The sequence below is a fragment of the Eublepharis macularius genome, chromosome 5 (genome assembly GCF_028583425.1).
Source record: "Eublepharis macularius isolate TG4126 chromosome 5, MPM_Emac_v1.0, whole genome shotgun sequence".
Classification (NCBI taxonomy): domain Eukaryota; kingdom Metazoa; phylum Chordata; class Lepidosauria; order Squamata; family Eublepharidae; genus Eublepharis; species Eublepharis macularius.
In genome coordinates this window covers 131,772,970-131,796,065 of record NC_072794.1, presented here as the reverse complement: position 1 = coordinate 131,796,065, position 23,096 = coordinate 131,772,970, and the positions used below count along the sequence as shown (strand labels likewise).

Genomic DNA, 23,096 nt, shown 5'->3' with positions numbered 1-23,096 from the left:
AAATCCTTAACGATGGCTAACAAAATTATTATAATAATATCTGATTTACATACCACCCTTCACGATAACTTAATGCCCACTCAGAGCGGTTTACAAAGTATGCTATTATTATCCCCACAACAAAACACCCTGTGAGTGGAGGGGGAGGGCTGAGAGAGCTCCAGAGAGCCGTGACTAGCCCAAGGTCACCAGCTGGCTTCAAGCGGAGGAGTGGGGAATCAAACCCGGCTCTTCAGATTAGAGTTCCGTGCTCCTAACCACTACACCAAACTGGCTTTCAGGGACTGTGTATTCTGATGCCTTTGTAACTGTCTGCTTTGCCCCTTGGTTTTAAAAACCCAGCAGCTTTTTGCCCATTTATTTGTTTTTAGCAAAGACAGTAATCACTGTGAATTGTTTAGCCATGGCCAGTTGTCTTTGCGAGAAAGAAGGAAAAGTAATCACAATTATAAGAAACAAAACTCTTCAACAAACCGTGAACTACTTTGCAGTGTTCTCAAATGTTCTCAGGCAATACAGCAACCCTATGTGAATCTACTCAGAGTAATTCTCACTTTATTTAATAGGGATTGTTCTGAGGTGCAGAGGACTGCAGTCTAAGGAAACAACAGAATTCTCCACAACATTATTAGGAAGGAATTGATGGCTAGGGATGGTCAGAGAGCTTGAGGCCAAAAGTCTGAGCCTAACAGAGGGTCACTAGAAGGGAGACTGCCTGGGACTTACCTTCGCCAAACCAGAAAGAAGTTCTAACGCAGCTAGCGAGATGCTCATATCTTGCCTCCACTGTGCGTTGAGCCTTTGTGTTACCAAATGAATGCTGCGAATCAGGAGTCCGGCTGCTGTATCTGTATGAAGAGCTAGGATATAAACCCCAATACCACACACCACAGGGAAGGAAAACAACTAAGCATTAGTAACAATCAGCAAAGCAACTCATCAGGCAGAAGCCAAAGCAGCCACAGTATGCACAGAAAACAGAATGAACACATTGGTCTGGGAAGCAAAACATTCAACAGCTCACATAGGTTAAATAACATTAAAGTCAACAAGTAGAAGCTACCAAGTAGTTCTAAACAGAAAACAAATTCTTTGGCAAGCTGATAGATTCAACCAGTCCATTCCTCTGATGCTGGTGAATTTCTCCAAGCACAAGGAACAGTTTGCAGACAAACAAGCCTCCTTTGCTGGCAGAAGACACCTTGTGCCAGCAGAGGAGGAACAGACTGGTGGGATACAACCCAATATGCTTGTTTAAAAGTAGAATATTAACATAAATTTAATCTTCACAAGTAACAACAGAATTTTAAGCTTCCCAGCTGCAAGAGCTCATAATTCATTTTTTAAAGTAGTATTAACTACATTAAGATGTGGCAACTCAAAATGGCTGAAATGCAGCAACAATGCCAAACCTTTTCAAGAGGAACTTGTTCTCAGTAATCAATAATGTTCCCCAATTATGCGAGTACAAAATATTTCCATGCCTTAGGCTGCGTGAGTAAGTACTGCCCCAAACAGTGGTTGCCCCCAAGTTAAATCCATCAAGTTTTTCTAGTTAAGCAACTATATGACCTCCGTTTTTGGAAGAGAGACTGTAAACATGGTAGACCAAACTCCCTGCTTAGCAAGGTGTCCTTCATTGTTTGAGAAATTCTGCTAGGAAATGCCTCTGCACTTAGATACCTTGTGGAAATATACGGGATTTTTTTTCTTACATTAACTACTGTTTGTTCCATGAACATTGCTACACTAAAGTTTCACCCATTCATTCAGGATGCTACGTTGCATCATTCAAATTCTGCAATCAGTAGAAAACTTATGACCAGGAGGTCTTCTTACAATATTAATTGTTAGGGGTGTGTGATTTGGGTTTCCAATTCAGGAAAAATACCCGAATCAGACCAGATTTGCAAAGATTCGGGATTTCCAAAATGGCCCCAACGATTTGTATAGCTTCGGGAAGCTTTGGGTCAAGGGATTTAAATGCTGTGCAGTGGCATGGAAAGGGGCATTTAAACCCCTAAAACAGGGGTTCTCCCCGACAAGCAGCTGATTCAAGCCTAGCAGGGAAAGGGGCATTTAAACCCCCAGATCAGCTGCTTGTTGGGGATCTCCCCGACAAGCAGCTGATCCAAGCCTGCAGGGGTGAAATGCCCCTTTCCGTGCCATTGCCCAGTGGCTTGGAAAGGGGCATTTAAACCCCCGAATCAGCTGCACCCCACCACTTATTTCACTTGTTGGGAGGGGGAGGAGGGAACCCCCTCCTCCCCCTCACTAGAATGGGGGGAGGAGGGAACCCCCTCCTCCCCCCATTGGGTGAAGTAAGGGGCAGCTGGGCTGGAAGTTTAAAAGCTTTCCAGTGTGCTCCAAATCTTTGCACAGCATACCAAAGCTGGTCAATAAGCAATTTCTGAAGTGGCTTGCCTATTTCTGACTTTTTTCCAATTTTTTTTTCTTGCACACCTCTAATTGTTATAGTCTTTATGCACCTCAAGAAGTGCCCAGTAGTGAAGAGAGTCTTTATTTTCACTTTCCAGCCATGGGAAATACTGAACATTTAAGCAACTGAACACAGCCAGGGCAGAATCCCATCTTTCTTTTGCTCACTTTCAATATTCTCAGCTCTACACTAAGCAGAAGTTAACACGTAACAGCTACATCCAAAATTGAACTTCTTTTTTTTTAAGTCATTCATCCTGCAAAATAAGCTTAATTAGGGAGTGCCTGACTCAAGAGACAGATCTAAATTCATAGTCCACTGAAAGACATGTACTTGTGAGAAGTGTTACAGATTCTTGTAAAGTCAAAGTACAAATGCTTGGACTTCCTGGTGCTGACAGATGGAGTGGAAGACCTATCACATAGACAAAAAAGGAGGGGTTCTCTCAGATTTCCATCAGTCTCTCCATGTTGCACCTCCTGGCACTGTACAGAATGATATTCTGGAGGACCCTTCAGTACTCAGGAGGTTGTTTTCAGTGGACACAAGGTGCAGTAGGAGGAAGGAGGCAGGGAGAACTTTTGCAAAGGATCCAATTTGCCCTTCTTCCAAACAGAAAAATTGTCATATTTAATCCAATCTTTCCAGGGCTCTGCACACAGAACCCTGAATCCCATAATCAACTTTTCAGGAGCCAAGCCACTGCTACCAGGCTAAACGTACATGAACTACTATACCTGGCATTGCCTAATAAGTAAATGTTGGTGGTGAAGAGTGCCCTTAAGTCATAGCTGATTTATGGCAACCTCTGCTGGGGTTTTCATGGCAAGAGACTAACAAGAGGTGGTTTGTCATTGCCTGCCTCTGCACAGCAACCTAGTCTTCCTTGGAGATCTCCCATCCAATTAATAACCAAGGCTGACTCTGCTCAGCTTTCAAGATCTGAAGAGATCGGGCTTGATCGGGCTATCCAGGTCAGGGTAATAAGTAAATACCAGAGGGATATTAGGGGTATTCTATTAAATAATGGCATCTATGATCAATGGGGCAGTTATCTCAATGGAAGAAGGATGCTTCTGGATCTGACTCTACCCAGGTGAAAAGGAGGCTGCAGCAGCAAACAGGAATGCCTCTGTAATTTATATCCAATTAGAGCCGTAGAGTTTTGTGTCATTCAAGCCTCTGGGGCCTCTGAGACAGACTACTGCCATGCACTGCATGTGGGCAACACTTGACAATAGTCCAAGCACTTCAGCAAATGCAGAATATGTACCTGCCTGGTACAGGTACATATGAAATACTTCCTATAGTTTGCTTTTGGACACAGTTCAAGATTTGATCTCTTAAAGCCTTTGTGACCTGGCCCAACATACCTCTAAGAATCTCTTTCGATATGACGCCCCAACACCAAACGAGATAACCTGATGGACTACTGTTCCGTTTTCCCTTTTTGTGGCAAGTTCAAAGGCTTAACTTCTCTCCCTATCTCTTTGTCCCCTTTCAGATTATCCCCTCCTTCAGCCTCTGGGGGCTTATTTCCAGCATTATATTATAGCATTCACTTATCTTCTCTTTCCAGACTCTAATTCTTTCCTATTTCCCCACTAGATTTCTTTTTCCTGTTTCCCATAGGAACTGCTGCTCTGTCATATAGAAGACAGTCACTCCTCCCCTGACCCCTGCGGTTACTTGCCTTCTCCAAAATTTGGCTTTCCTCCTCTAACAAGGCCACCGCTGCTGTCACACTGCTGACCCTGAAAAATGTCTTCCCAAATTCTGCCAACTGCAACCTCTTCCCACGCACCTCATGTCATTGCTTCTCAAACACTGAAGTGCATTGCATAGTACACTACTGCCCTTTGCAGTTCCATGTTGCATCTTTGAGTACTGTTAGGTTCATTCCACATAAGCTTGCCACATAAATACATCCACAAATCAATTGTAAGCTATATTGGTTTAAGCTGTGGCAAGTTGAAGAATTAAATCACTAAAATCTGCTGCCCTGAGGCTGTGGAATGAGCTCCCCGCTGAGGTGCATAAATATACCTTTGTTGCTGGTTTAAAGGATAAAAAAGGTTTGTTTGCATCAGCAACCCTTTCAAGCACTTTAGATACCCTTCTGGTGGTCTTATTACTATGGTTTTATGTTGTTCCCTTTGCTGCCGTTTTATTACTCTTTTCAGAAAGGTTTTATAGTTTGTTTATACATTTGTTATTGATGTTTTATACCTTGAAAGAGGAACACAGCTGTCTTAGAGAAGGTAACGATTATTACTTGAAAAATGTAAAACTCACTAAAGCCAAAAACACTTAATTTAACCTACTGCAAATCAAAGAAGAATCCATGTTCAAAGTCTGCATTACCCACCCATTAGTTGCTACCCTAAATGCAGGATGCAGAAACAGCTCCTATTTCCGAAAAAGCACACTTCAGCTTCATATTTGGGCTGTGACAAGAGTAATCTACCAGGGCTTTATCTGAAACTTTTCATACTATTCTACTGTTAAGGATGGACAATGACTTACATAAGAAATTTAAGTATACAGGTAGCTGGGGTGGATTCTCAAATCTCTGGAAATCTGATGTGCTCAGATGTGGCTTAAGGTCCATAACAAATCTACAGCATGCAAGGAGGAATGTGTATTTGTTTTATAACTTTGAAAAAGGTGCGACTGTTAGAAAAAATGTGCACCTCTAGCTTTAGCCTTATTTAGCATCTCTTTCACTGGGATACCATAACCTCCATTTCATTGAGATCTTGTGCTTATCACATTCAGAAATCTGTAAAGGGAACAGTCACACTACAAATCTTTGAGACACATAGGACTTGCCATAAAACAATAGTATTGGTCACAAAGCAGTAAGCTTGGGCTGAAGAATTTTTAACATACTGCTTTACTTAATTACCATTCTAAGCACAAATAAATCATTTTTTAAAAACCTTTTCATAAAGCTACCCCTCTAGCTGCCACTTTCATTTGATGGTAAGAAGCCTGTTTGCCAAAAGGAAGAATTCGTCTCACAATCAGACAATCTGAACTGCAAACTTAAAAGTTCTCCCATTAATTAATGGCTTGTTGAATGTATTTAAGTTTTTCTAGAAGGATTTTCCCTTTCCCATCTCAGGGAAAATAGGTCACAGGTGCTTAGTCAGCAAGAGAGAGAGAGAAAGATAACTCCTCTCAAGACCTGCTAGTTAAAAGGAGTTTGGACCTACTTAGGGCTATGAGTAAACTAGCTGCTAAGAATGTATAAAGGAGGTAATGAACTTTGCTGAACCCCTATTCCTGCTACAAGACAAGGGAAAATGGCTTAGGCCATGACCTGAGAACATAAATAAGCTCTGAAGCCTGCCTAGAGATACATCTGGCATCAGACAGTATAGAAAAATATATTCTCTTTCCTTTAAGTGCCTTTTTATAACAAAATACTCTTTTTGAATATCAAACTGTGCCTCTACTCTCTGCCTATCTGCACTATGCTTCCATTATGCTTACCAAGTTGTTTGTCTCTCAATATTAGTTTTAAAGAATCTTTTATAAAATGCATTGAATAAGCATTTTTGACAGCTTTTAGCTGTTATTAGATGTTATTTTTAAGGTGTTTTCAATCTTATATGTAAATAATGAAGTGGTGGCAACAGCATTTATATATATTTAAGGTTTTGGATATTTTGATGGGTAAAGGTGGGACATCCACCAGGGAGGAAAGGAAACAGTGTCATGGCCCTAGAGGCTGGCCTTCCATTACAGCATCTTAATGCAAATAACATACAAACGAATAAAAAGCGCATGTTAACAATGTAAAACAGGAGCATTCCAAATAAAAAGGAGGACACTGCAGACTAAACTCATGTGCCACAGAGAAAAATGCAGAGACTTCTACAGACAAAGCAATTATGCACTGTTATGTCGCTTCCTCAAGTCAGTTCTAAAAACAGATAAAATACTGGTGCAGGTGCAATACTCTTTTGACACATTTGCAGCACCACATGAAACACATAAATCTTCAAGTCATCTGGTTAATATCAAGCTGTTGGCGGAACGACAAACATTTTGGAGAACCCTGGAGTTCTCTGAAAAGCGTTAACACATGGTTCAGACTGGCTTAACACTCATATCAGTCCTTGCAAAATGCAAATATAACAAATGCAAAGCTGAAAACAGGCAACAAACTGGAACACCACACAATGTTAAGTGATATCCCCAGTCACCATCGCAATAGGGTTCAACCTGCTCCAACTGTGGGGAAGCTAAATGGAAGCCACGAAGATGGCACCAACCTACAGAAACCAACAGCATCACTGAAGCACCTTGAAGCCTTTTCTAGCATAGGGGCAGATCCAAATGGCCACAGTAGTGGGTGGGAAAGATCAACAGTAGCAACTGAAGGGGGGAGTTGGATTAACAGTAATGGAATGAGCCAGAGCGGGAGCCCCCTTCCCCTTGCAATATATTCAAAACTTCCCATGACACAAGGTGACTCATCGCCACTGAATCCAATTTGCTAGGGATAATGTATCTCTGGACAGAGACATTCATCTCATACATACCCTACTCCCATCAGGGTTCTTGTTTTATATACAGTCTCTCTTAACCCTCTTCCATTCAAGCAATAATAATGACTGACATTTTTGCCCCAGTTCATAATGAAACAAAAGAACGAAGTTTCCTCTTTATTTTTATATATTAAGCACAAGTTGGCCAAAATCTTTCAACTAAAAAAAAAATCCCTTCTGGAGCTCATGTGTTTGAATACACGCATAAAGAAACATTAAAAATGGAATTCATCAAAGTGGGACATCTTGGTATTTAAGAAGCCCATGTCCTTACCATAATCCCTTAGGAGAGCCTGTGCAGGTCTCTCACTGTCAGGAGTAGTAGGCTCTGTGCTTCCTCCACTTGCCGTGCTAATGCCACTGTTCGTGCGACTGTGGCTTTTCAAGGTATTATTTTCACCACCATTCTGTTAAGTTAGAAAGAAGCTTTTATGAATGGGTGAAGGCTACTTGATTATTCTTTCACAGCTGAGAATACATCATTTGCACACTTTTGAATGGGACAATCTATGATGACACAACAGGGCACCTAGCAACCTTTCCCCGAACACAAGGGTATCTCAACGAGAGGAATCTTACCGTCTCCATCTGGCAGCCAATAGCTTCTAGAAGTGCTGAATCTTGCACAATATTTAACATTGCACCTACAGAATTAAAAAAGACAGTTCATATTTGAAGTTTGTATGATAGACCTCAAGCACTCTCCCAAAACAGGACACCATTGGCACTGGTATTCTGTATATTACTAGAGATTTTGTTGCTCATTAAAAGGATTCTTGGATAAAGTATCTCAAAGTTATGAAAACTATAGCATCTCCTTGCAGATCTATTTTGGCAATATTGGACCCTAGGTTTATTTTTGTGACAGCTCATCAAGTAATCCTCCGTCACTCACAAGTTAGAGGAGGCATGCTTCCAATGTTTGAAAAAGCAGAAGTTGTAATTTTTCAACTTTTGTCATTTTAGCCTGTCTGGAATACAGTGACAATTCTGATATAACATCAGGTATCAACTGCAGTTAGTACTATACTAAAGTCAACTGGCTTTCAGCAACATTCCACTAATTTTAACAGAACTTACTTTCTAGCACACAAGCTTTAGGATCAAAGCCTTTGAGCAGAATTCAGACACTAACAGAAAAATTGGATGTTCAAATTAATCTCATCTGATAGAATAGGCTTTTTAAATACTGAAAGTCAGATTTTGCCTCAACTCTACATTAAAAGATTATATATTAAATAAGGTTTTTTACTCCTCTATAACATGATTACATGCATCATATTCAACAGTGATAATTACATGAACAATATTATGGGCAAAAGAAAAAGGAAAAACTTTTTAAATGCTCCCAAAATATAGAGTGGTAAATAAACTGAGGTAAAGCACTATTCAAGAGAGCTGCTTAAATAGTAGCAAAGCAACAGCTGCAAGCTAAGGCAACAAAAAACTCTTGGAAAAGTGTTAAGCACTAAAGGAAAGCAGGTGGGCTTTGTAGGAAATTTTATTGTACTGGAACTTCATGCCAGCCATCATTCCAACCCTGTACTGCAAAATTTAACTTTCATGGAATCCAAATGGCTCCCTGAACGCAGAATTTTGGAAAATGCAAACAGATACAATGCTTGCCTAAACAGAGTAACTTTCCGGTATCCTTCACTAACCTTCTTTTAAAAAATTACTGCTTCATGTAGCAAAAGTGCTGCTGTATCATGCAAAATAGCAATCATTGCTACAATGTTTTGCTAAATTATTCTTGAGAGAACTGTGCTGATTAAATAAAGGAGCAAGGGAAAAAGCTTCTTCTTAAATAAAGGGAAAAATGAAACACAGAAGTTGGTCTGAAAAAAAGAAGATATTTTAATATATTATTTGGAAGACAGTGAGCTAAGCAATCCAGATGGGCTACTGATCAGGACCCCCTACTCTAAACAGATTCAAGAGGTATAGCTGGTGTTAGCCCTATTTACAGACTGCTGCACAGCTCTACACAAACAGCATACCAAGTAGGATCTTTTGGCATATATGGAGAGAATGTCACATAGTTAGAATATTAAATAGAAATCCATTCAGAGAAATTATGAAATATATATTCATTGAGAAGACTCACTTGAAAAGACAATAATGCTAGGAAAAGTGGAAGGTGGTAGGAAAAGTGGAAGACCCAAAATGAGATGGCTTGACTCAATGAAGGAGGCCACAGCCTTTAGTTTGCAAGATCTAAGCACGGCAGTTAACGATAGGATGTTTTGGAGGCCTTTCATTCATATTTATTTAATTACCTAATTTATAATCAACCTTTTTCACTAAGACTCAAGGCGGATTACATGGTGCAAGTCAGTACAATCAATATCATGACATTTCAATATATATATAATAGGTATATACATGCAATCTGCAAGATTTAAAGAGAAAGAATGAAAAGGTTTAAAGATTTAACAGTGTTGAAAAAGGGCACAAATTCCATGACTGATACAGTAGCGAAGTCTATGGTCCCTCACCGTTTACAGCAAAAGTAATAAACTCTATGGTCCTTCATTGTTTACAGAAATAGAAGTGAAAGCTCTGGCACATCCTTATCCTTATCCCTTTATTGATGGATCTCCTGAGGCCACTTTCTTACAGTACAGCTCTCTCATCTGTGCAAAAAATCCTCTTGAACAATTCGGTTTTGCATTGTTTACGTGGGGCAGAGGGTTGACTCAGTCTTCCATCCTTCCAAGGTTGGTAAAATGAGTACCCAGTTTCCTGGGGGTAAAGTGTAGATGACTGGGGAAGGCAATGGCAAACCACCCTGTAACAAGTCTGCCAAGAAAACGTGATGCAACGTCCCCCCATGGATCAGTAATGACTCAGTGCTTGCACAGGGGGGGCTACCATTACCTTTACGGAAGGCCAGGAGAGTGGGAGCTTTCCCTAACCTCCTTAGGTAGGCCATTCCACCACAGAGAAAGACTATGTATGGGCAGCTGTTGATTTTGCCCATGTGAAGGGTGATACCTGCAGAAGACCCTGTTCAGATAAGAGAAGTTGCCGTGGGGGAATAGGCAGTCCCATAGATATGATGGACCAAGGCCATGGAGAGCTTTGCAGGTGATAGCCAAAACCAAACTGGGCTTGGTAACTGATAGGAAGCAAATGGAGTGACTGCAGAATGGGAGTAATATTCACGGTTCTCCTAGATCCTGATAACAGCTGAGCTGCAGCGTTCTGCACGAAATGAAGTCTCCGAGCTCAGGGGAGGGGAGACCAATGTATAGTGCATTGCAGCCGTCAAGTCTCAATGTTACCATGGCATGAATCTAGGTGGCCAGATTGTCCGTGTTGAGGTAGAGGGCCATCTTCCAGGCTAGGCTGAGTTTGTGGAGAGCATTTTTTGTGGCCACCTTCATTTGCTTTTCTAGCAATAGCCCTGGATCAGGCTCTTGACTGAGTCTGCAAGGGTCAGATGAACTCCACTGAAAGTGGGAAGCACAGTGTCCTTCAAGATCTCTGCCTTCCCAACCAGCATCACTTCTATCTCGTCTGGATTTAGTTTCAATCTGTTTGCTTTCAGCCATCTGACCACAGCTGTCAAACAGCAACCTAAAATCATTACTGTCGAGATTTTGATAGTGAGCTATAGAGCTGGGTGTCATCTGCATATTGATAGCTATGAATTAGTTCTCCTAAAGGTGTTACGTAAAGGTTGAACAACATGAGGGAAAAGAGTGCACCCTGTAGAATTACGCACAATAATTCCCATTCTGCAGATAGTTGGTCTCCAACAGCTACCCTCTGAGTCCATTCCAAGAGAATGGACCCACTTCTACTTCCAAGTGCCTCAAAAAAGATGGCATAGTCTACTGTATAAAAGGCAGCAGACAAGTCCAGCAGGAGCGCATGACCTTTGTCTATGTACATCTGGTGATTATCATCTAGCGCCACCAGAGCAGTCTCCATCCTGTAGGCAGGCCTGAAACCCAACTGAAATGGGTCCAAAGCACCAGATTTATCCAAGAAGACCTGGAGCAGGTCAGCTACCACTCTCATGATCACTTTGCCCAGAAAGGGCAGATTAGAGACGAGGTGATAATTGGCCACAAGGTTTCTGTCTAGGGATGGATTTTTATGTAGCGGGTGGATAACCGCCTGTCTGAGAAGCCAGGAGAAGGTGCCCTAAGTTAGTGACTGATTTACAATACACCTCAAAGGCTATGTGGTCTTTACATGATTTTAGCAGCCAAGATGCACAAGGGTCCAGTGTACAGGTTGTGGCTTTCACAGATGCCAGGATCCTGTCAATATCGTAGAGTTGCCATAAATCAGAAGCAACTTGATAGCACATAACACACATACAGAGGGATTAATATGGAAATATCACCCTTATTATCTGTTAGAATATTTCTCTGGAAGATGTCTAAAGAACAATTGCATCTTTTGAGACAAATAACTATTGTAGGCAGAATATTCCTTGCTCAGCATTGGAAACAACAAACCCTGCAAAATATGGAATCTTGGTTGGCATGTTATTTTAATGGACAAAAACTCTGTTTTATCCTTTATTCAGTATTAGAACAAAAAACTTCCTGAAGAGGACATTAGAAAAGAAGTTCTCATGCTGGTATAGATTGCATAGGAGACTGCGTAGATTAGAGGATTATGGTTGAGTCTTGTTCAAAATGTACACTAGCGAAGTAAGTTTATTTATATAGCTAGCGTATTTTTTATTTTTTAAAAAAATACACCCAAGAAGCAAAGTTTCTTTGTATTGAGAAACCCATTTGGAGGATAATAGAAATGTGAACAAGACAATAATCCTGATGCTCTCTGTACTTGCTCCCTATTAGTTCCCTGCCATGCTCTCCAACCCTAAGAACGCTGGAGAGTTTATCATACAGGCAGGAAGCCAATCTGGCAACTTCCTAGTTCTAGTAACTTGCAGTCATTCCAGCATCAAATCTGAGTCTGCTACCATTCAGGTACTGCACCCAACATGTCTCTGAAGATTACCATGAACCCTGAACTACAAAAGAAGAGCACATTTTCAAAAGTTCATTTCATAGAGCAAAGTTTTAAAAAGCAACCTAGTATCAGCTGTGTGTTATTGGGGTCTGTTTCCGTCTGGAGTGCTCCTATAAGTATATTCACAAGCCTCAGTTTCAAGGAAAGGAAGGTTACTGGTTTATCATAGGATGAACTGTCATCATTGCTGAATTTTCCTTCCAGAACGACCTAAAAAATAAATGCATGTTATCATCCATAGCAAGACAGGGACAAACAGTAGAACCTGTTTATATATTTAACAAACATGTAGTACACTATATTTTAATGCTATCTTGTATTACAAACCTTTTCTTGCCCCCACAGAAGCCTGACACAGTGACACAGAGCAGTTAAACAGACTGCAAAACTGGCCTTCTAGCAAAATGAAAACACAATCAATGAAGCATAGCAGTTCTTGCTCTACATAAAAGGAATGAACTCTATAAACTTCCTCTAGAAAGTCAATTTAGATTGTCACTTATGCTTAAGATCGGGGATAATACTTAGCATTTATTTCAGTGCTTAAAGGACTTTATGTACATTGAGTTGGATTCCACAGTTGTTCTCTTGCAGAAGAGCCCTTGAGCCAAGAGAGTAGCAGGGGGACACCCCGCTGCAGCCCCCCTGCAATTCCTGGGGTGGGGGGTGTCACTCGAATTCCAGAGTCAATATTTGAGTAAAACCAGTAAACAGCAGGATTTGACTTGCAGATCATTTCACGCAACACATTATTTTCAGCTCAGCTAACGAGTTCACATACAGAGGGGAAATTCAAAGCATGGAATTCTGGATTCATATTTATCCTGTACACTACCCAGATCTCTGGTTACTTCTGCAATTCCACACTAAGCATCTCTTTGCTGGTTCAAGTTGTCTTATGACATGTGCTAAGGTCTAATCAGTCTCAATTTCTATTTTTGCCTCCACTCCACTCTAAGCACATTTTTCTTACCATATTACAAAAGTTCTCTATCTTAACCTCTGATCCATAGATATATCTGACTTCAGATGTAGGCTAAACGAGTGTGGAACCTGCATGGACTTGTGGGGGGACATCTGATTTACACCTTGCCCCCCACGTCCTCTTTCCCTTCCCTGCCCCTCCTCCTTTCCAAGCTTCCTTCTCTCCTTTCTATCCACTTTTGTCTGTTACTCTGTCTTCACCTCCCCCCTCCTTTGCAGACTCTTCCCTATGGCCCAGTTGCATGGTGATGGCTGGGCTGAGCCCAGTTGTGTGGTACGGACTTATGGGGGTACTTCATTTTCTCCTGTATCCCCTTCCCCACACTATTTCTTGTTTCCCTCCTCCTGGCAGCGTCCATATTCTCATCTGTCCTTACATCCTTCTCTCCTTCAAACCCACCAAACAACATACCTTTTATATGCTCCCCATCTTCATTTATATTTATTAGTTACTTCATTTATATACCGTCTTTCTCCAAACTGGGGACCCAAAGCAGCTTACATAATTCTCCTTGCCTCCATGTTATTCTCATAACAACATGAGAGGTAAGTTAGACTCAGAGTGGGTGAGTGAATCAAAGTCTCCCAGTGAGCTCCCACAGCAGAGTCATGTTTCAAATCTGAGTCTCCCAGATCCTACTCTGAAACTCTAATCACTACACTACATGGATTTTGGGGAGAGGCTGCTGTTGAACACCAGTAAGCAGCCAGGCCAAAGTCATGTGGTATCAAATCATCTGGCAGTTGCTTCTGGCTTGATCCCAATCAGTCCTCTCAAAGGCCAAAACAGCCCGAGAAAGAGCCCTGACCCTTCTTCCCCCCCCCCGCCCCCCCGAGGTCTGTCTTGCCCAGTCAAGGCTCCAATCTCTGGATTTAAGTATCCACACATGAGGGCCACTTGGCTATTTATAAGATTGGCATAAAATGACACTGAAAGCTGTTGGATTACCTCTGACTTTATTGTTCCAAAATGATGAGGAAGAGGCAACAAGGAGAGCAAGATGTTGATAGAGGCTCTTCTTAGCTCTGTGGGATTCACATATGATTTAAACTTGGAAAGTTCCCTAAAAATGGAATCAATTCAATATCAGTCTCTATTTTAAAGCCCAAACTATAATGCAGAGAGGTTACTGTGAAAGTTTTCACTTTGGTTACAAATAGCTAAAGTGGGTATAAGTCTTAGGATTTTGTGATGTGCGAACTGGCTTTAAGAACTCAGTGCTGTACTGCAAGAACCCAAACTATCACTCAACATTAACGTAGGGGATTATGCCTACAGCTAAAAGACAAAGCCTTCACCTTTGTACTGAAACAATCAACATTCCGGACTCAAAATCTGGACGTTTCAAGGTTTTGCACTATTATATGGGAAGGCTGCATGTGATCCTTGATGCTTGTTTGTGGCTTATAACAGACTCCCAAGAGTACCAGGCGTCTTGAAAATATGTTTACAGCATGGCCAAAATCTTTCTGGGGAAGGGAGGGGGAGTGGCAATGAGGACTAGAAAATAGAAGGCAAGAAAAAACAAAGCTAAATTAGTTTTTCCACTCCTCGTTTCTTCAAGATATACAGTGAGGTATTTAATATGTATGTGCTACATTTTCTGCAGTAAACCTGTTGCAATTAAATGTAACTACAAATCAACTGCCAACTGCACTTTGGTACTCATTGCCTTAAATTATGGGCAAATTGTGTTGATGAAGGGTCACTACAATGCTTGGGTTAGAGCCTAAAAAACATGATCGCAAAGGCAGAACTTTCCTCCCCTTTGGTCAGCAGTTTCCTCAGACTACCCCCAAATCCAGTGCTGGGGGTTACAGGAGCCTCGTAAACAAACACCAGAAGACATAAGGAGGGGCTGCAGTGAGAAGGGGAAATTAAACACAATCACCCTCTACTCCTAACTGCTGATGGAGCAAAGTTAAAAAGGGAGAAGGGGCAACAATGCACTCCATTCCTCTTCTTCACTGCAGGCCCCATGAAGTACAACATTTTGTCCACAAGGCTCCCCCAACTTTTGAATTTGTTTTCCAAGGGTCTTAAGGGGCTGTCGGAGGAATGGGAAGGTTTAAAAGACCTACTTCAGCAACAGCCTTGAGCTTGTGTTTTGTAGGATCCAACACATTATAAATTATAAACCAGTCTTCTAAGAGTACTGAAGAAACAGGCTTAGATCCAGATTTCAGTGGATGGAAGGGATTTCCATACAAGGAGTGGTACTTCTGTCTCCCCCTCCTACTGAAGCCCAAAATGTCCCTCCAAATGGTATTTCTGAGTTTTTTCAGTCATCACTTTCACTGGGACATAATACAAAAGTGGTGAACAGGGCAAATGGATCTTAATTCCTAAATGCACTCATACCACATTAGTTGTATGAGTCTGCAAGACATTAAGATAAGAGGAACAATGAAGTAACAATTCTTCTCTTCATTCTAAACCCCATCAGCCGTGAGTAAAGTGCCCCATTCACCTATGAGCCAGACTGCACCCCCTTGTGCAAGAAAAGCATTTCTATTTCTGCAAAAAAAAAAAATGGTAGAAAGCCACCTCCCCTTGCATATTTCCCCTCCCATGAAATATTTGACACTGTTCCCAAGAGGTCGGGAAAGCAATGACCTAATATTCTGCCTCCACGAATCATGGGAGAAAGTGTACCCAAGCTCCAGGATGTCCTCCTCTCCTTGCATATTTCCCCTCACCAGATGGAGCCTCCCATGAAATATCTGATAATAATAACATAATAACATTTGATTTATATATCGCCCTTCAGGACAACTTAATGCCCACTCAGAGTAGTTTATCTTGAATTATCCCCACTAATAGAGGGATTATCCCCCACTAACAACAGAACACTCTGTGAGGTGGGTGGGGCTGAGAGAACTCTGAGAGAGCTGTGACTGACCCAAGGTCACCCAGCTGGCTTCAAGTGGAGGAGTTGGGAATCAAACCCGGCTCTTCAGATTAGAGTCCCGCGCTCTTAACCACTACACCAAACTGGCTCTCTGTTCCCAAGAGTCTCTAGGCTCTCAGGAGAGGCTTTTGGGGTACACACAGCCCTGCAGTGGGGAGGAAGTGGAGGGAAAGAGGCATTCCATGAGCAGAACTCTGCTCATACTTCTCTGGGCTTAATAAAAAGCACCTCCAAAGAACGTTCAGAAGTTAAAAATAAAAATGTAACAGCACATGAAATATATGTATTTTTTACCTGTCAGGTAAAATAGTTTCAAGGGCTGAAATGAAGTAAGGAACTAAGACGTCAATTCCTTTCAGGTCACAGCAGAACAATGCAGGGGAGTTTAGAATAATACTAGCCAGAACTGGATGGCAAACAGAATCCGCAATCTGCAAACCCTGAATTAAAAGCATGTAAAATCTGGCAGAGAAAGACAGGCTTAATGAGTTGTAAGAAACAAACATTTGGAATCCAATAGTATTGGACTGAGTCTCAAGCAAAACAGGAGAATCTGGGTCTACAAAGTATGTGCTCTCTCATCTGTTTAACCAAGATGCTACAGACTGAGCAACATGGGCGATTTCAACTCAGCAGAATTTTTTATTAGTTATGCTATACAAGAACATCAATCATTGCCCAGAAGATGTACGGATACCCCTAAAATCAGCATTAGTTAATAGCTTTAAAATCTTTAAGCACTCTATTTAGACACAGGGCATAAGGCATAACATGCTCATAATTAAGGTGGCCACTGCCAAACCATCTTTTCACTAAAGCCAAAACAAAAACAATGGCTTAGATACTGTTGTGCTAGCCAAGAAGGGCTGAGGAGTTGCAAGAGGAAACAAAAAGTTTAGCATTTGAGTTTACATAAGGAAATTCAAGTAAAAATACCTGGCAAAAGTAGGATGAGAACTGCCCTGTCCTGTTAAAATGAGCTTGTCTCAATTTAAAAAAAAAAGTATTGTGGCACTTCAAAGGCTAATAAAAGTTTATTGTAGCATAACTTTTATGACCCAGAGCCCACTTCAGATGCATGAAGTGTTACATTCAGCTGCCAGAGAGAATTATATCCACAGCAGATGAGGGAGGGAGGCAGGCAGGGGAAGTGAGAAGGTTAGAAGGCCACGTTTCCCAGGAACAAAGTGTGCTATGTTGCAATGATTTACTAAAGAGTAAATGAGCCACAAAGAAAGGATGTGAACCACTCCCAGGTGCTCATGAATTAGTGTTCCTATTTTTAATGGCTGATTTGTGACCTCTTACTCTATGCATGCAGACTGTCTAGTACACTCAATGTAAATGGCAGGTGGACCCTGCTGGCACATGATAGCTTATGTGACACTAAGAGAATGTGCAGGAGATGAGCCATTGATAGTGTGGCTTATGTTACTGGATACAATAACAACATATCCACCTAAGTGACAAGGATAGTTTAGTACCAGACGCTGCCTCTTTTTGTAATAACCCATCCCTTTGTTGCTTGTAGCTTTGGTTATCAATCTCTCCACCAACTGAATGTAAGTACTTCATGAATTTGGCAAAGTTACCTCTTCCTCACAAAACTTATGCCATGATAAATTTGTTAGTCTGCTGCAGCTGAAATAAAGTCACACAGTATATTAAGAACTAAGATAGCTATCCAGAGGAAATTTCCCACAATTAGTTCACTGAATGATATAAGAGGCTCTGTTCCACAAAAGTTTACGCTGGAATAAAATTTTGTCGCTAGAATTTTGTCGCATAATACAAGCACTGTGGAGATGCTGCCACTTGTGATGAGTTCCAGCTCTTAGCACACAGTGAAGAGGAACAGAGGAAGCACAGTATGATGTTACAGTAACGGCAGATATTGCTGGTTATGATGCACTCTTTTGGCACCTGTGTCTGCTTCAGCATTTTCATATGCATACCAAGAGCATCAAAAGCACTGACTGTTTAGTGAAATGCGCTCTCCTACAAGTTTTATCACATTATTGGCTCTCTCCCTACACACTCTCACACTTCTAATGTTTAATAGCTATTTAGATATACTATGAGTAAATACTAGTATCAGTCTCATTTTCCCTCCATGAAACAAACCAGTGGTCTCTCACACTGTGTAAGGAAAAGCAATACAAAGCAGTCATGCATTATGCTGTATCTCCTGGCAAAACATGAGAAACAGTATTGCAAACTACCACCCACCCATTTGACAGCTTTGTCTATATGGCAGAGACAGCAGTTTGTTCTGTAAATCTAGACTGATGGAATGCAGTCTTATTTATTCTAAACTGAGTTGCTTCCTACGGCATAAAGAGACTTTTCAGAAACTACAAAAACCTCTTAGACAAACAGTGGATATTCAACAGAAGATTCTGACAAGAGCAGAACTTAAAGTTAAGTAAGTACCGAGATAAGTAGGCGGGCAGTATATCCTCCCCAGTCTTCTTGCTACAAAATATCCTACAAAGCGTTCCACATGCCTCTGCTCTGCCTGCTTCATAGTTGTCCGAAAATTCACCTGCATCAAACATGGGATTGGAAGCCATTGTGTCTGCAGAAATTTGTGATCCTTTCCGCCGAAACTCCACACTAGCTTGCGTTGCTATAGCTAAAATGAAACAAGAAGCACAGAGTTTCATTAAGTTTGTCAAGATATTCAATAGGCTCATGGGATGCTGGACACAAAGATCAAGTAAAATTTAGTCATCATAGAAAGCTGCTAGTTCATTACATTTGAATTGCTGCCTCTGTTTATAAAGTGATCAGGGAATATATGACTACTTCTGGAAGAGATGAGACTCAGTATCTTTTTAGGCTCCACGCACACCATCTCCCTTAGCATTCCATACACAATGCATGGTATCCAAGTCCGGAAGCCTCTGTTCTACTTCTATCAGCCATAAACAACAATACAATCCCTGTAATTTCTCCATATCCATGTCACTCATTTCCCCAGTTCTCTCCACTATAATGTTAAAATCTGGTTCAACCCTTTCAGTTGCACAAGGCATTCCAGTCTCCCCCATGGACTCCGTTCACCTTTTGCCGTCACTTGGAAGCTACTCTAGTACTGTCTGTATTGCTGAAACTAAGCCTATAGCTCAGTGAGAGAGATGCCAGATAACAATAAAAAAAAAGTGTGCTTGGGAAAAGCAGCACACTAAGTCGTCAGAGAGTCTCAACTTTCACACACACTGCTTTTAAAAAACCTTAGGACCATTACCAACAAGCTGCTAATGTCTCCTCAGGAACATGTGCCAGGACCTAGAACACATGCCCACACCCTACATATCTCAAGGATGTCCTTTGAGGCAGCTGTTTCCTGAGCTCCACTGAAGTTTGCTTTTAAAGTCTATAGCTTTCTGAAATGAATTTTTAAAGGAGTACTAAAGATGGAGGTGAGTCTCATGGCAAGACTGGAGACACCTACATGTATGTGGCAGATCAGCATGCATCTCACTGGTGCTACAGACTAACAACAAGATCAAATAATTATTGCCCTGCTATAAGCACTCATTTAAAAATACATCAAAGGGCTATGCAGGATTGGCTGCCCTTCGTTTTTCTGCCTATACTCTTTTCTACTGCAGCCAAGCTTCACATTTTTATAACACCTTTGTTAATGTAAATTCCTTGCGCAAGAAATACAGCCGTTACATTCTTTCTTGAGCAACATATGACAGCAAACAAGAGAGAGTGGGCAATGAATGTAATTTTCCTAGAGATTTTCCCAATTCCTAACAACTAGAACAGTTATATGCTTTCTTACTTATAGAAAAGGCTGCTGGTTTATTATTACTATTGAGATATTTTTTCTTCCCAACAGTTATCTGAGGAAAGAGCTTTTCTAACCTGAATACAATTACTCAGAAGCAAGTAAACCTGAATTTAGTAAGATTTATCCCCCATACTATGTGTGCACAGAATTGCAGTATTAGCTGCAGTCTTACAAACAGAAGCTCTGTTCAGGTTTTTAATGTTAAGTTACAAATTTGTTGAATCAACAATTTGGAACTAGTGGCAGATTTCATTAAGCTTTTAAAATTTCTTCCTGTATTTTAATTGAATAACAAATAAACCCAAATCTTTATGCGTTTTCCCATGAGCCATTTTTGTCCTGAATAAGCTATCCAGCAAAATATTATAATTAGAAAGAAAAAAACCACTACATGCAAAATGCATACAAATCAAAACACTAGGTCTGTATAAAATAAGCTTTAAGAAAAAAACACGGTTAGTGCAAAATCCTCAAATTCATGACATGATCACAGACTAGAGTACAGAAAATGATGGGACTAATTCAGGCATATTAATTTGCTTTTGCCAACAATCTTCCCCATTTAAAAAGCCACACAGTTACTGGTCTTTCCCATGTAAAGAGCAAAAGCTACAGGGAATGATGAACATGATATAAACTAAAAAAAAATGGAATTATGGAAAACAAAATTAAAAATGACTGCAATTAAACAGAAGCTACTAGTTCCTACTTACAAGATTTATAAGAAAGAAGAATTTGGATAAAAGATGCTGCAAGATAATAGAAATAAAATGGAAACAAATCAAAGGACAGCAGTAGTTATAAAATACTTTAAAGATGGTGAAACTGTAATACAAGTTAAGCTGATTTTAAGCTTTTGAAAAACAGAGTAAAAGCTTGTGATATTGCAGGCTTGTTACACACAGGAAATTGGCGTTAGGGTCCAAAACTATGGTTTTTAAAGTATCATGCAGAACAACGAACAGCAAAGGTTATAGTAGTATGCTGCCACAGGATTAGACTTATATATATCAATGCACATTCAGACTTGTAGAAGAAGTGTTATCCTTTCTTAATTCAGGCAGAATTTTGTTTATAATTCATGTACCAACAAGCTGAAAATCTACTCTACAAGGAAACTAGCTGGACTTAGGAGGGGAGAATGTAAATACTTTACCACTATCCTACATTAGTCTGTCTATACTCAGAACTGTTTATTTGCCAACGTCAACAAAGGAAGGAAAAGGGCTTTTATTAAGTTTAACTTCTTCCTCCTAGTCAAAAGAAGTGCAGAATAAAAATAGAACAGTTGTTGAAGGAATTCTTGTTCAGAAATTTAACCATACTTCTTAGAGAGGTTAAAAGTGGAAGTCTGCAAGTGATCTTGGAAACTAATATACTCCAAAAAAGGAGCTGGGCAAAGAGCAGTTGCTGTATAAGTGGAAAGGTAGTTAAGCAGCTTGTTTAGCATTAACCATCACAACAGGATGTTTTCCCACTATACAGTCAAGCTTCTGCAAACATGAAGAATAGATACTTATGTAGGAATATGGAGGGCTTGCTTGTTTTAAATAGAAGTTAATGTTGATTTACATTACATTTAATGGTCACTGCAGAAATCCAAATCCCAAAGCTGTCAAACTGCACGAAAATTCTATTTGTAAAGCAGCTCCTACCCAACTCATGGCAAGTTTAATGTATACTAACAGCTCCACCAACACAGAAGCTTCTTTGCAGAGCTTCTCATCTGGTTGGCTTTGCCAAGGTTCATTATTTCCACAGCAACTGCAACATGTAAGAGACATGTAAACTGGTCTCTACTCTCTGGATTCTATTAAAGAGTTGCCTACAGCTCAAGCATACAACAAGGACTCTTCTCCCTGACTTTCTTCAAGGGTTCTGTAATCTGTGGCTGTATCTGTGGCACATATATATTTTGTATAATACCACCGGGGGGGGGGTGTTTGAAAAATAGTAGAAGGATAGAGAAAGCCACTGACAGTTTATATTTAGAGAAATTGCCTACTTCTATTTGATGATGTGCCATTTGGATATACTGCAGAATAGCAAAACCCACCCTCCGTGAATGGTGAGGTTAGGAATTTTCAGCCCGCAAAAAACTTGTGAGATTTGCTACAGCCAATCAGAAGCAGTGTCAGAGCAGCAATTTTAAGCAACATTCTGAACTGCAGGGCCTCCTGGGTTTATCATATCAAGAACTACCAATTTCAGAGTTCCTTTTGCATAAGTGGGAGGGGCACCTGGTGAGAAGGGAAAAGCAAAGCATGATAAAACTGTGTGAGAAAATGCTGCTGCTTCTTCTGGCAGGATCTGCAGACCCAAAATATATGTAAGTGTCTAAATCACTCACAGGCAGTCAAAAACACACACTATGCTGCCTGGTCTGGTGGTGGCTATAAACAGCCAGAACATAAGGAGGTAAAGGAAAAGGAACAAAAAGAAACAAAAAGAAACCAATTGATTCTTCAGTTTTACAAATCAGAAAAGGCCTTTCTGCAGTGAGGCAACTAGGAAAGCAGATGAACAAAATCAAGATGAAAATGATTTCAATACAGAAACTGAGTCCATGGCAATTGATTTTCAGTAATGTGTGCATAGCCCTACAGATTCTTTGTACACTGCCAGTGACTGCAGAAGAACCCGAAAGAAGTTTTGGTAAGCTAGCACTCATCAAAAACGACAGGTGTTCTACAATGGGGCAAGAACTGTTAAGCCACCTAGCCAGCCTTCTACTGAGTATGAACTTGCATTAGAAATTGACTTGGAGGGGCCAGTGCATGATTTTGCAACAAAAAGGCTAGGAAAATAAAGCTTTACATTAACTGGCCGAATTTTTGCAGACACATTTGTCCATTAGAATTTTTTTAAGGTATTGACAGGATAAAAGTGGGCATTTTCCAGAAACGTAGAAGTGGAAAAGAGCGAGAGTCCAGTAGTGTCTATAAGACTAACAAAATCAGTGGTAGGGTATGAGCTTTCATGAGCCACAGCTCACTTCTTCAGAGGCTCACAAAAGCTCATATCCTACAATTAATTTTGTGAGTCTTATAGGTGCTATTGGACTCCTGCTCTTTTCCACTGCTACAGATAAGACTAATACGGCTACCCATCTTGATCTATCTTCAGAAATGTAGAATGTCTAATATTGATTTCATAACTAAAACAAACTTATTTTCATGGTTCATGATATTCTATGTATGGCTTGAAAGACTGTGATGTGGGGGGCATTTTACATATTTGTCCTGGGCCCAAAAAACTGCTTGGGCCTGGAAGTTCTTTGAAACAAGGATACTAAGATATTGATTTTTCTTCCAAAAAAGCAAGCGTCAATGCAAACATTAGAACTAGTAAAACTACAATGGGATGCTATACTAGGCCAGCTCTCTAAATATAAT

General features: G+C 40.5%; 1 protein-coding gene across 1 annotated transcript in view; it reads right to left on the bottom strand.

Annotated features, from left to right (window-relative positions):
- Positions 1 to 23,096, bottom strand: part of RALGAPB (Ral GTPase activating protein non-catalytic subunit beta) — a 100,537-nt gene that overhangs the window by 24,879 nt on the left and 52,562 nt on the right. The window contains exons 11-17 of the mRNA XM_054979886.1: positions 18,330 to 18,531; positions 16,191 to 16,358; positions 13,934 to 14,048; positions 12,063 to 12,210; positions 7,579 to 7,643; positions 7,274 to 7,406; positions 727 to 860 (exon numbers count right to left, since the gene is read on the bottom strand). Of these exons, the coding sequence (XP_054835861.1) occupies positions 727 to 860; positions 7,274 to 7,406; positions 7,579 to 7,643; positions 12,063 to 12,210; positions 13,934 to 14,048; positions 16,191 to 16,358; positions 18,330 to 18,531 (965 nt within the window). The remainder of the gene's footprint in view (positions 1 to 726; positions 861 to 7,273; positions 7,407 to 7,578; positions 7,644 to 12,062; positions 12,211 to 13,933; positions 14,049 to 16,190; positions 16,359 to 18,329; positions 18,532 to 23,096) is intronic.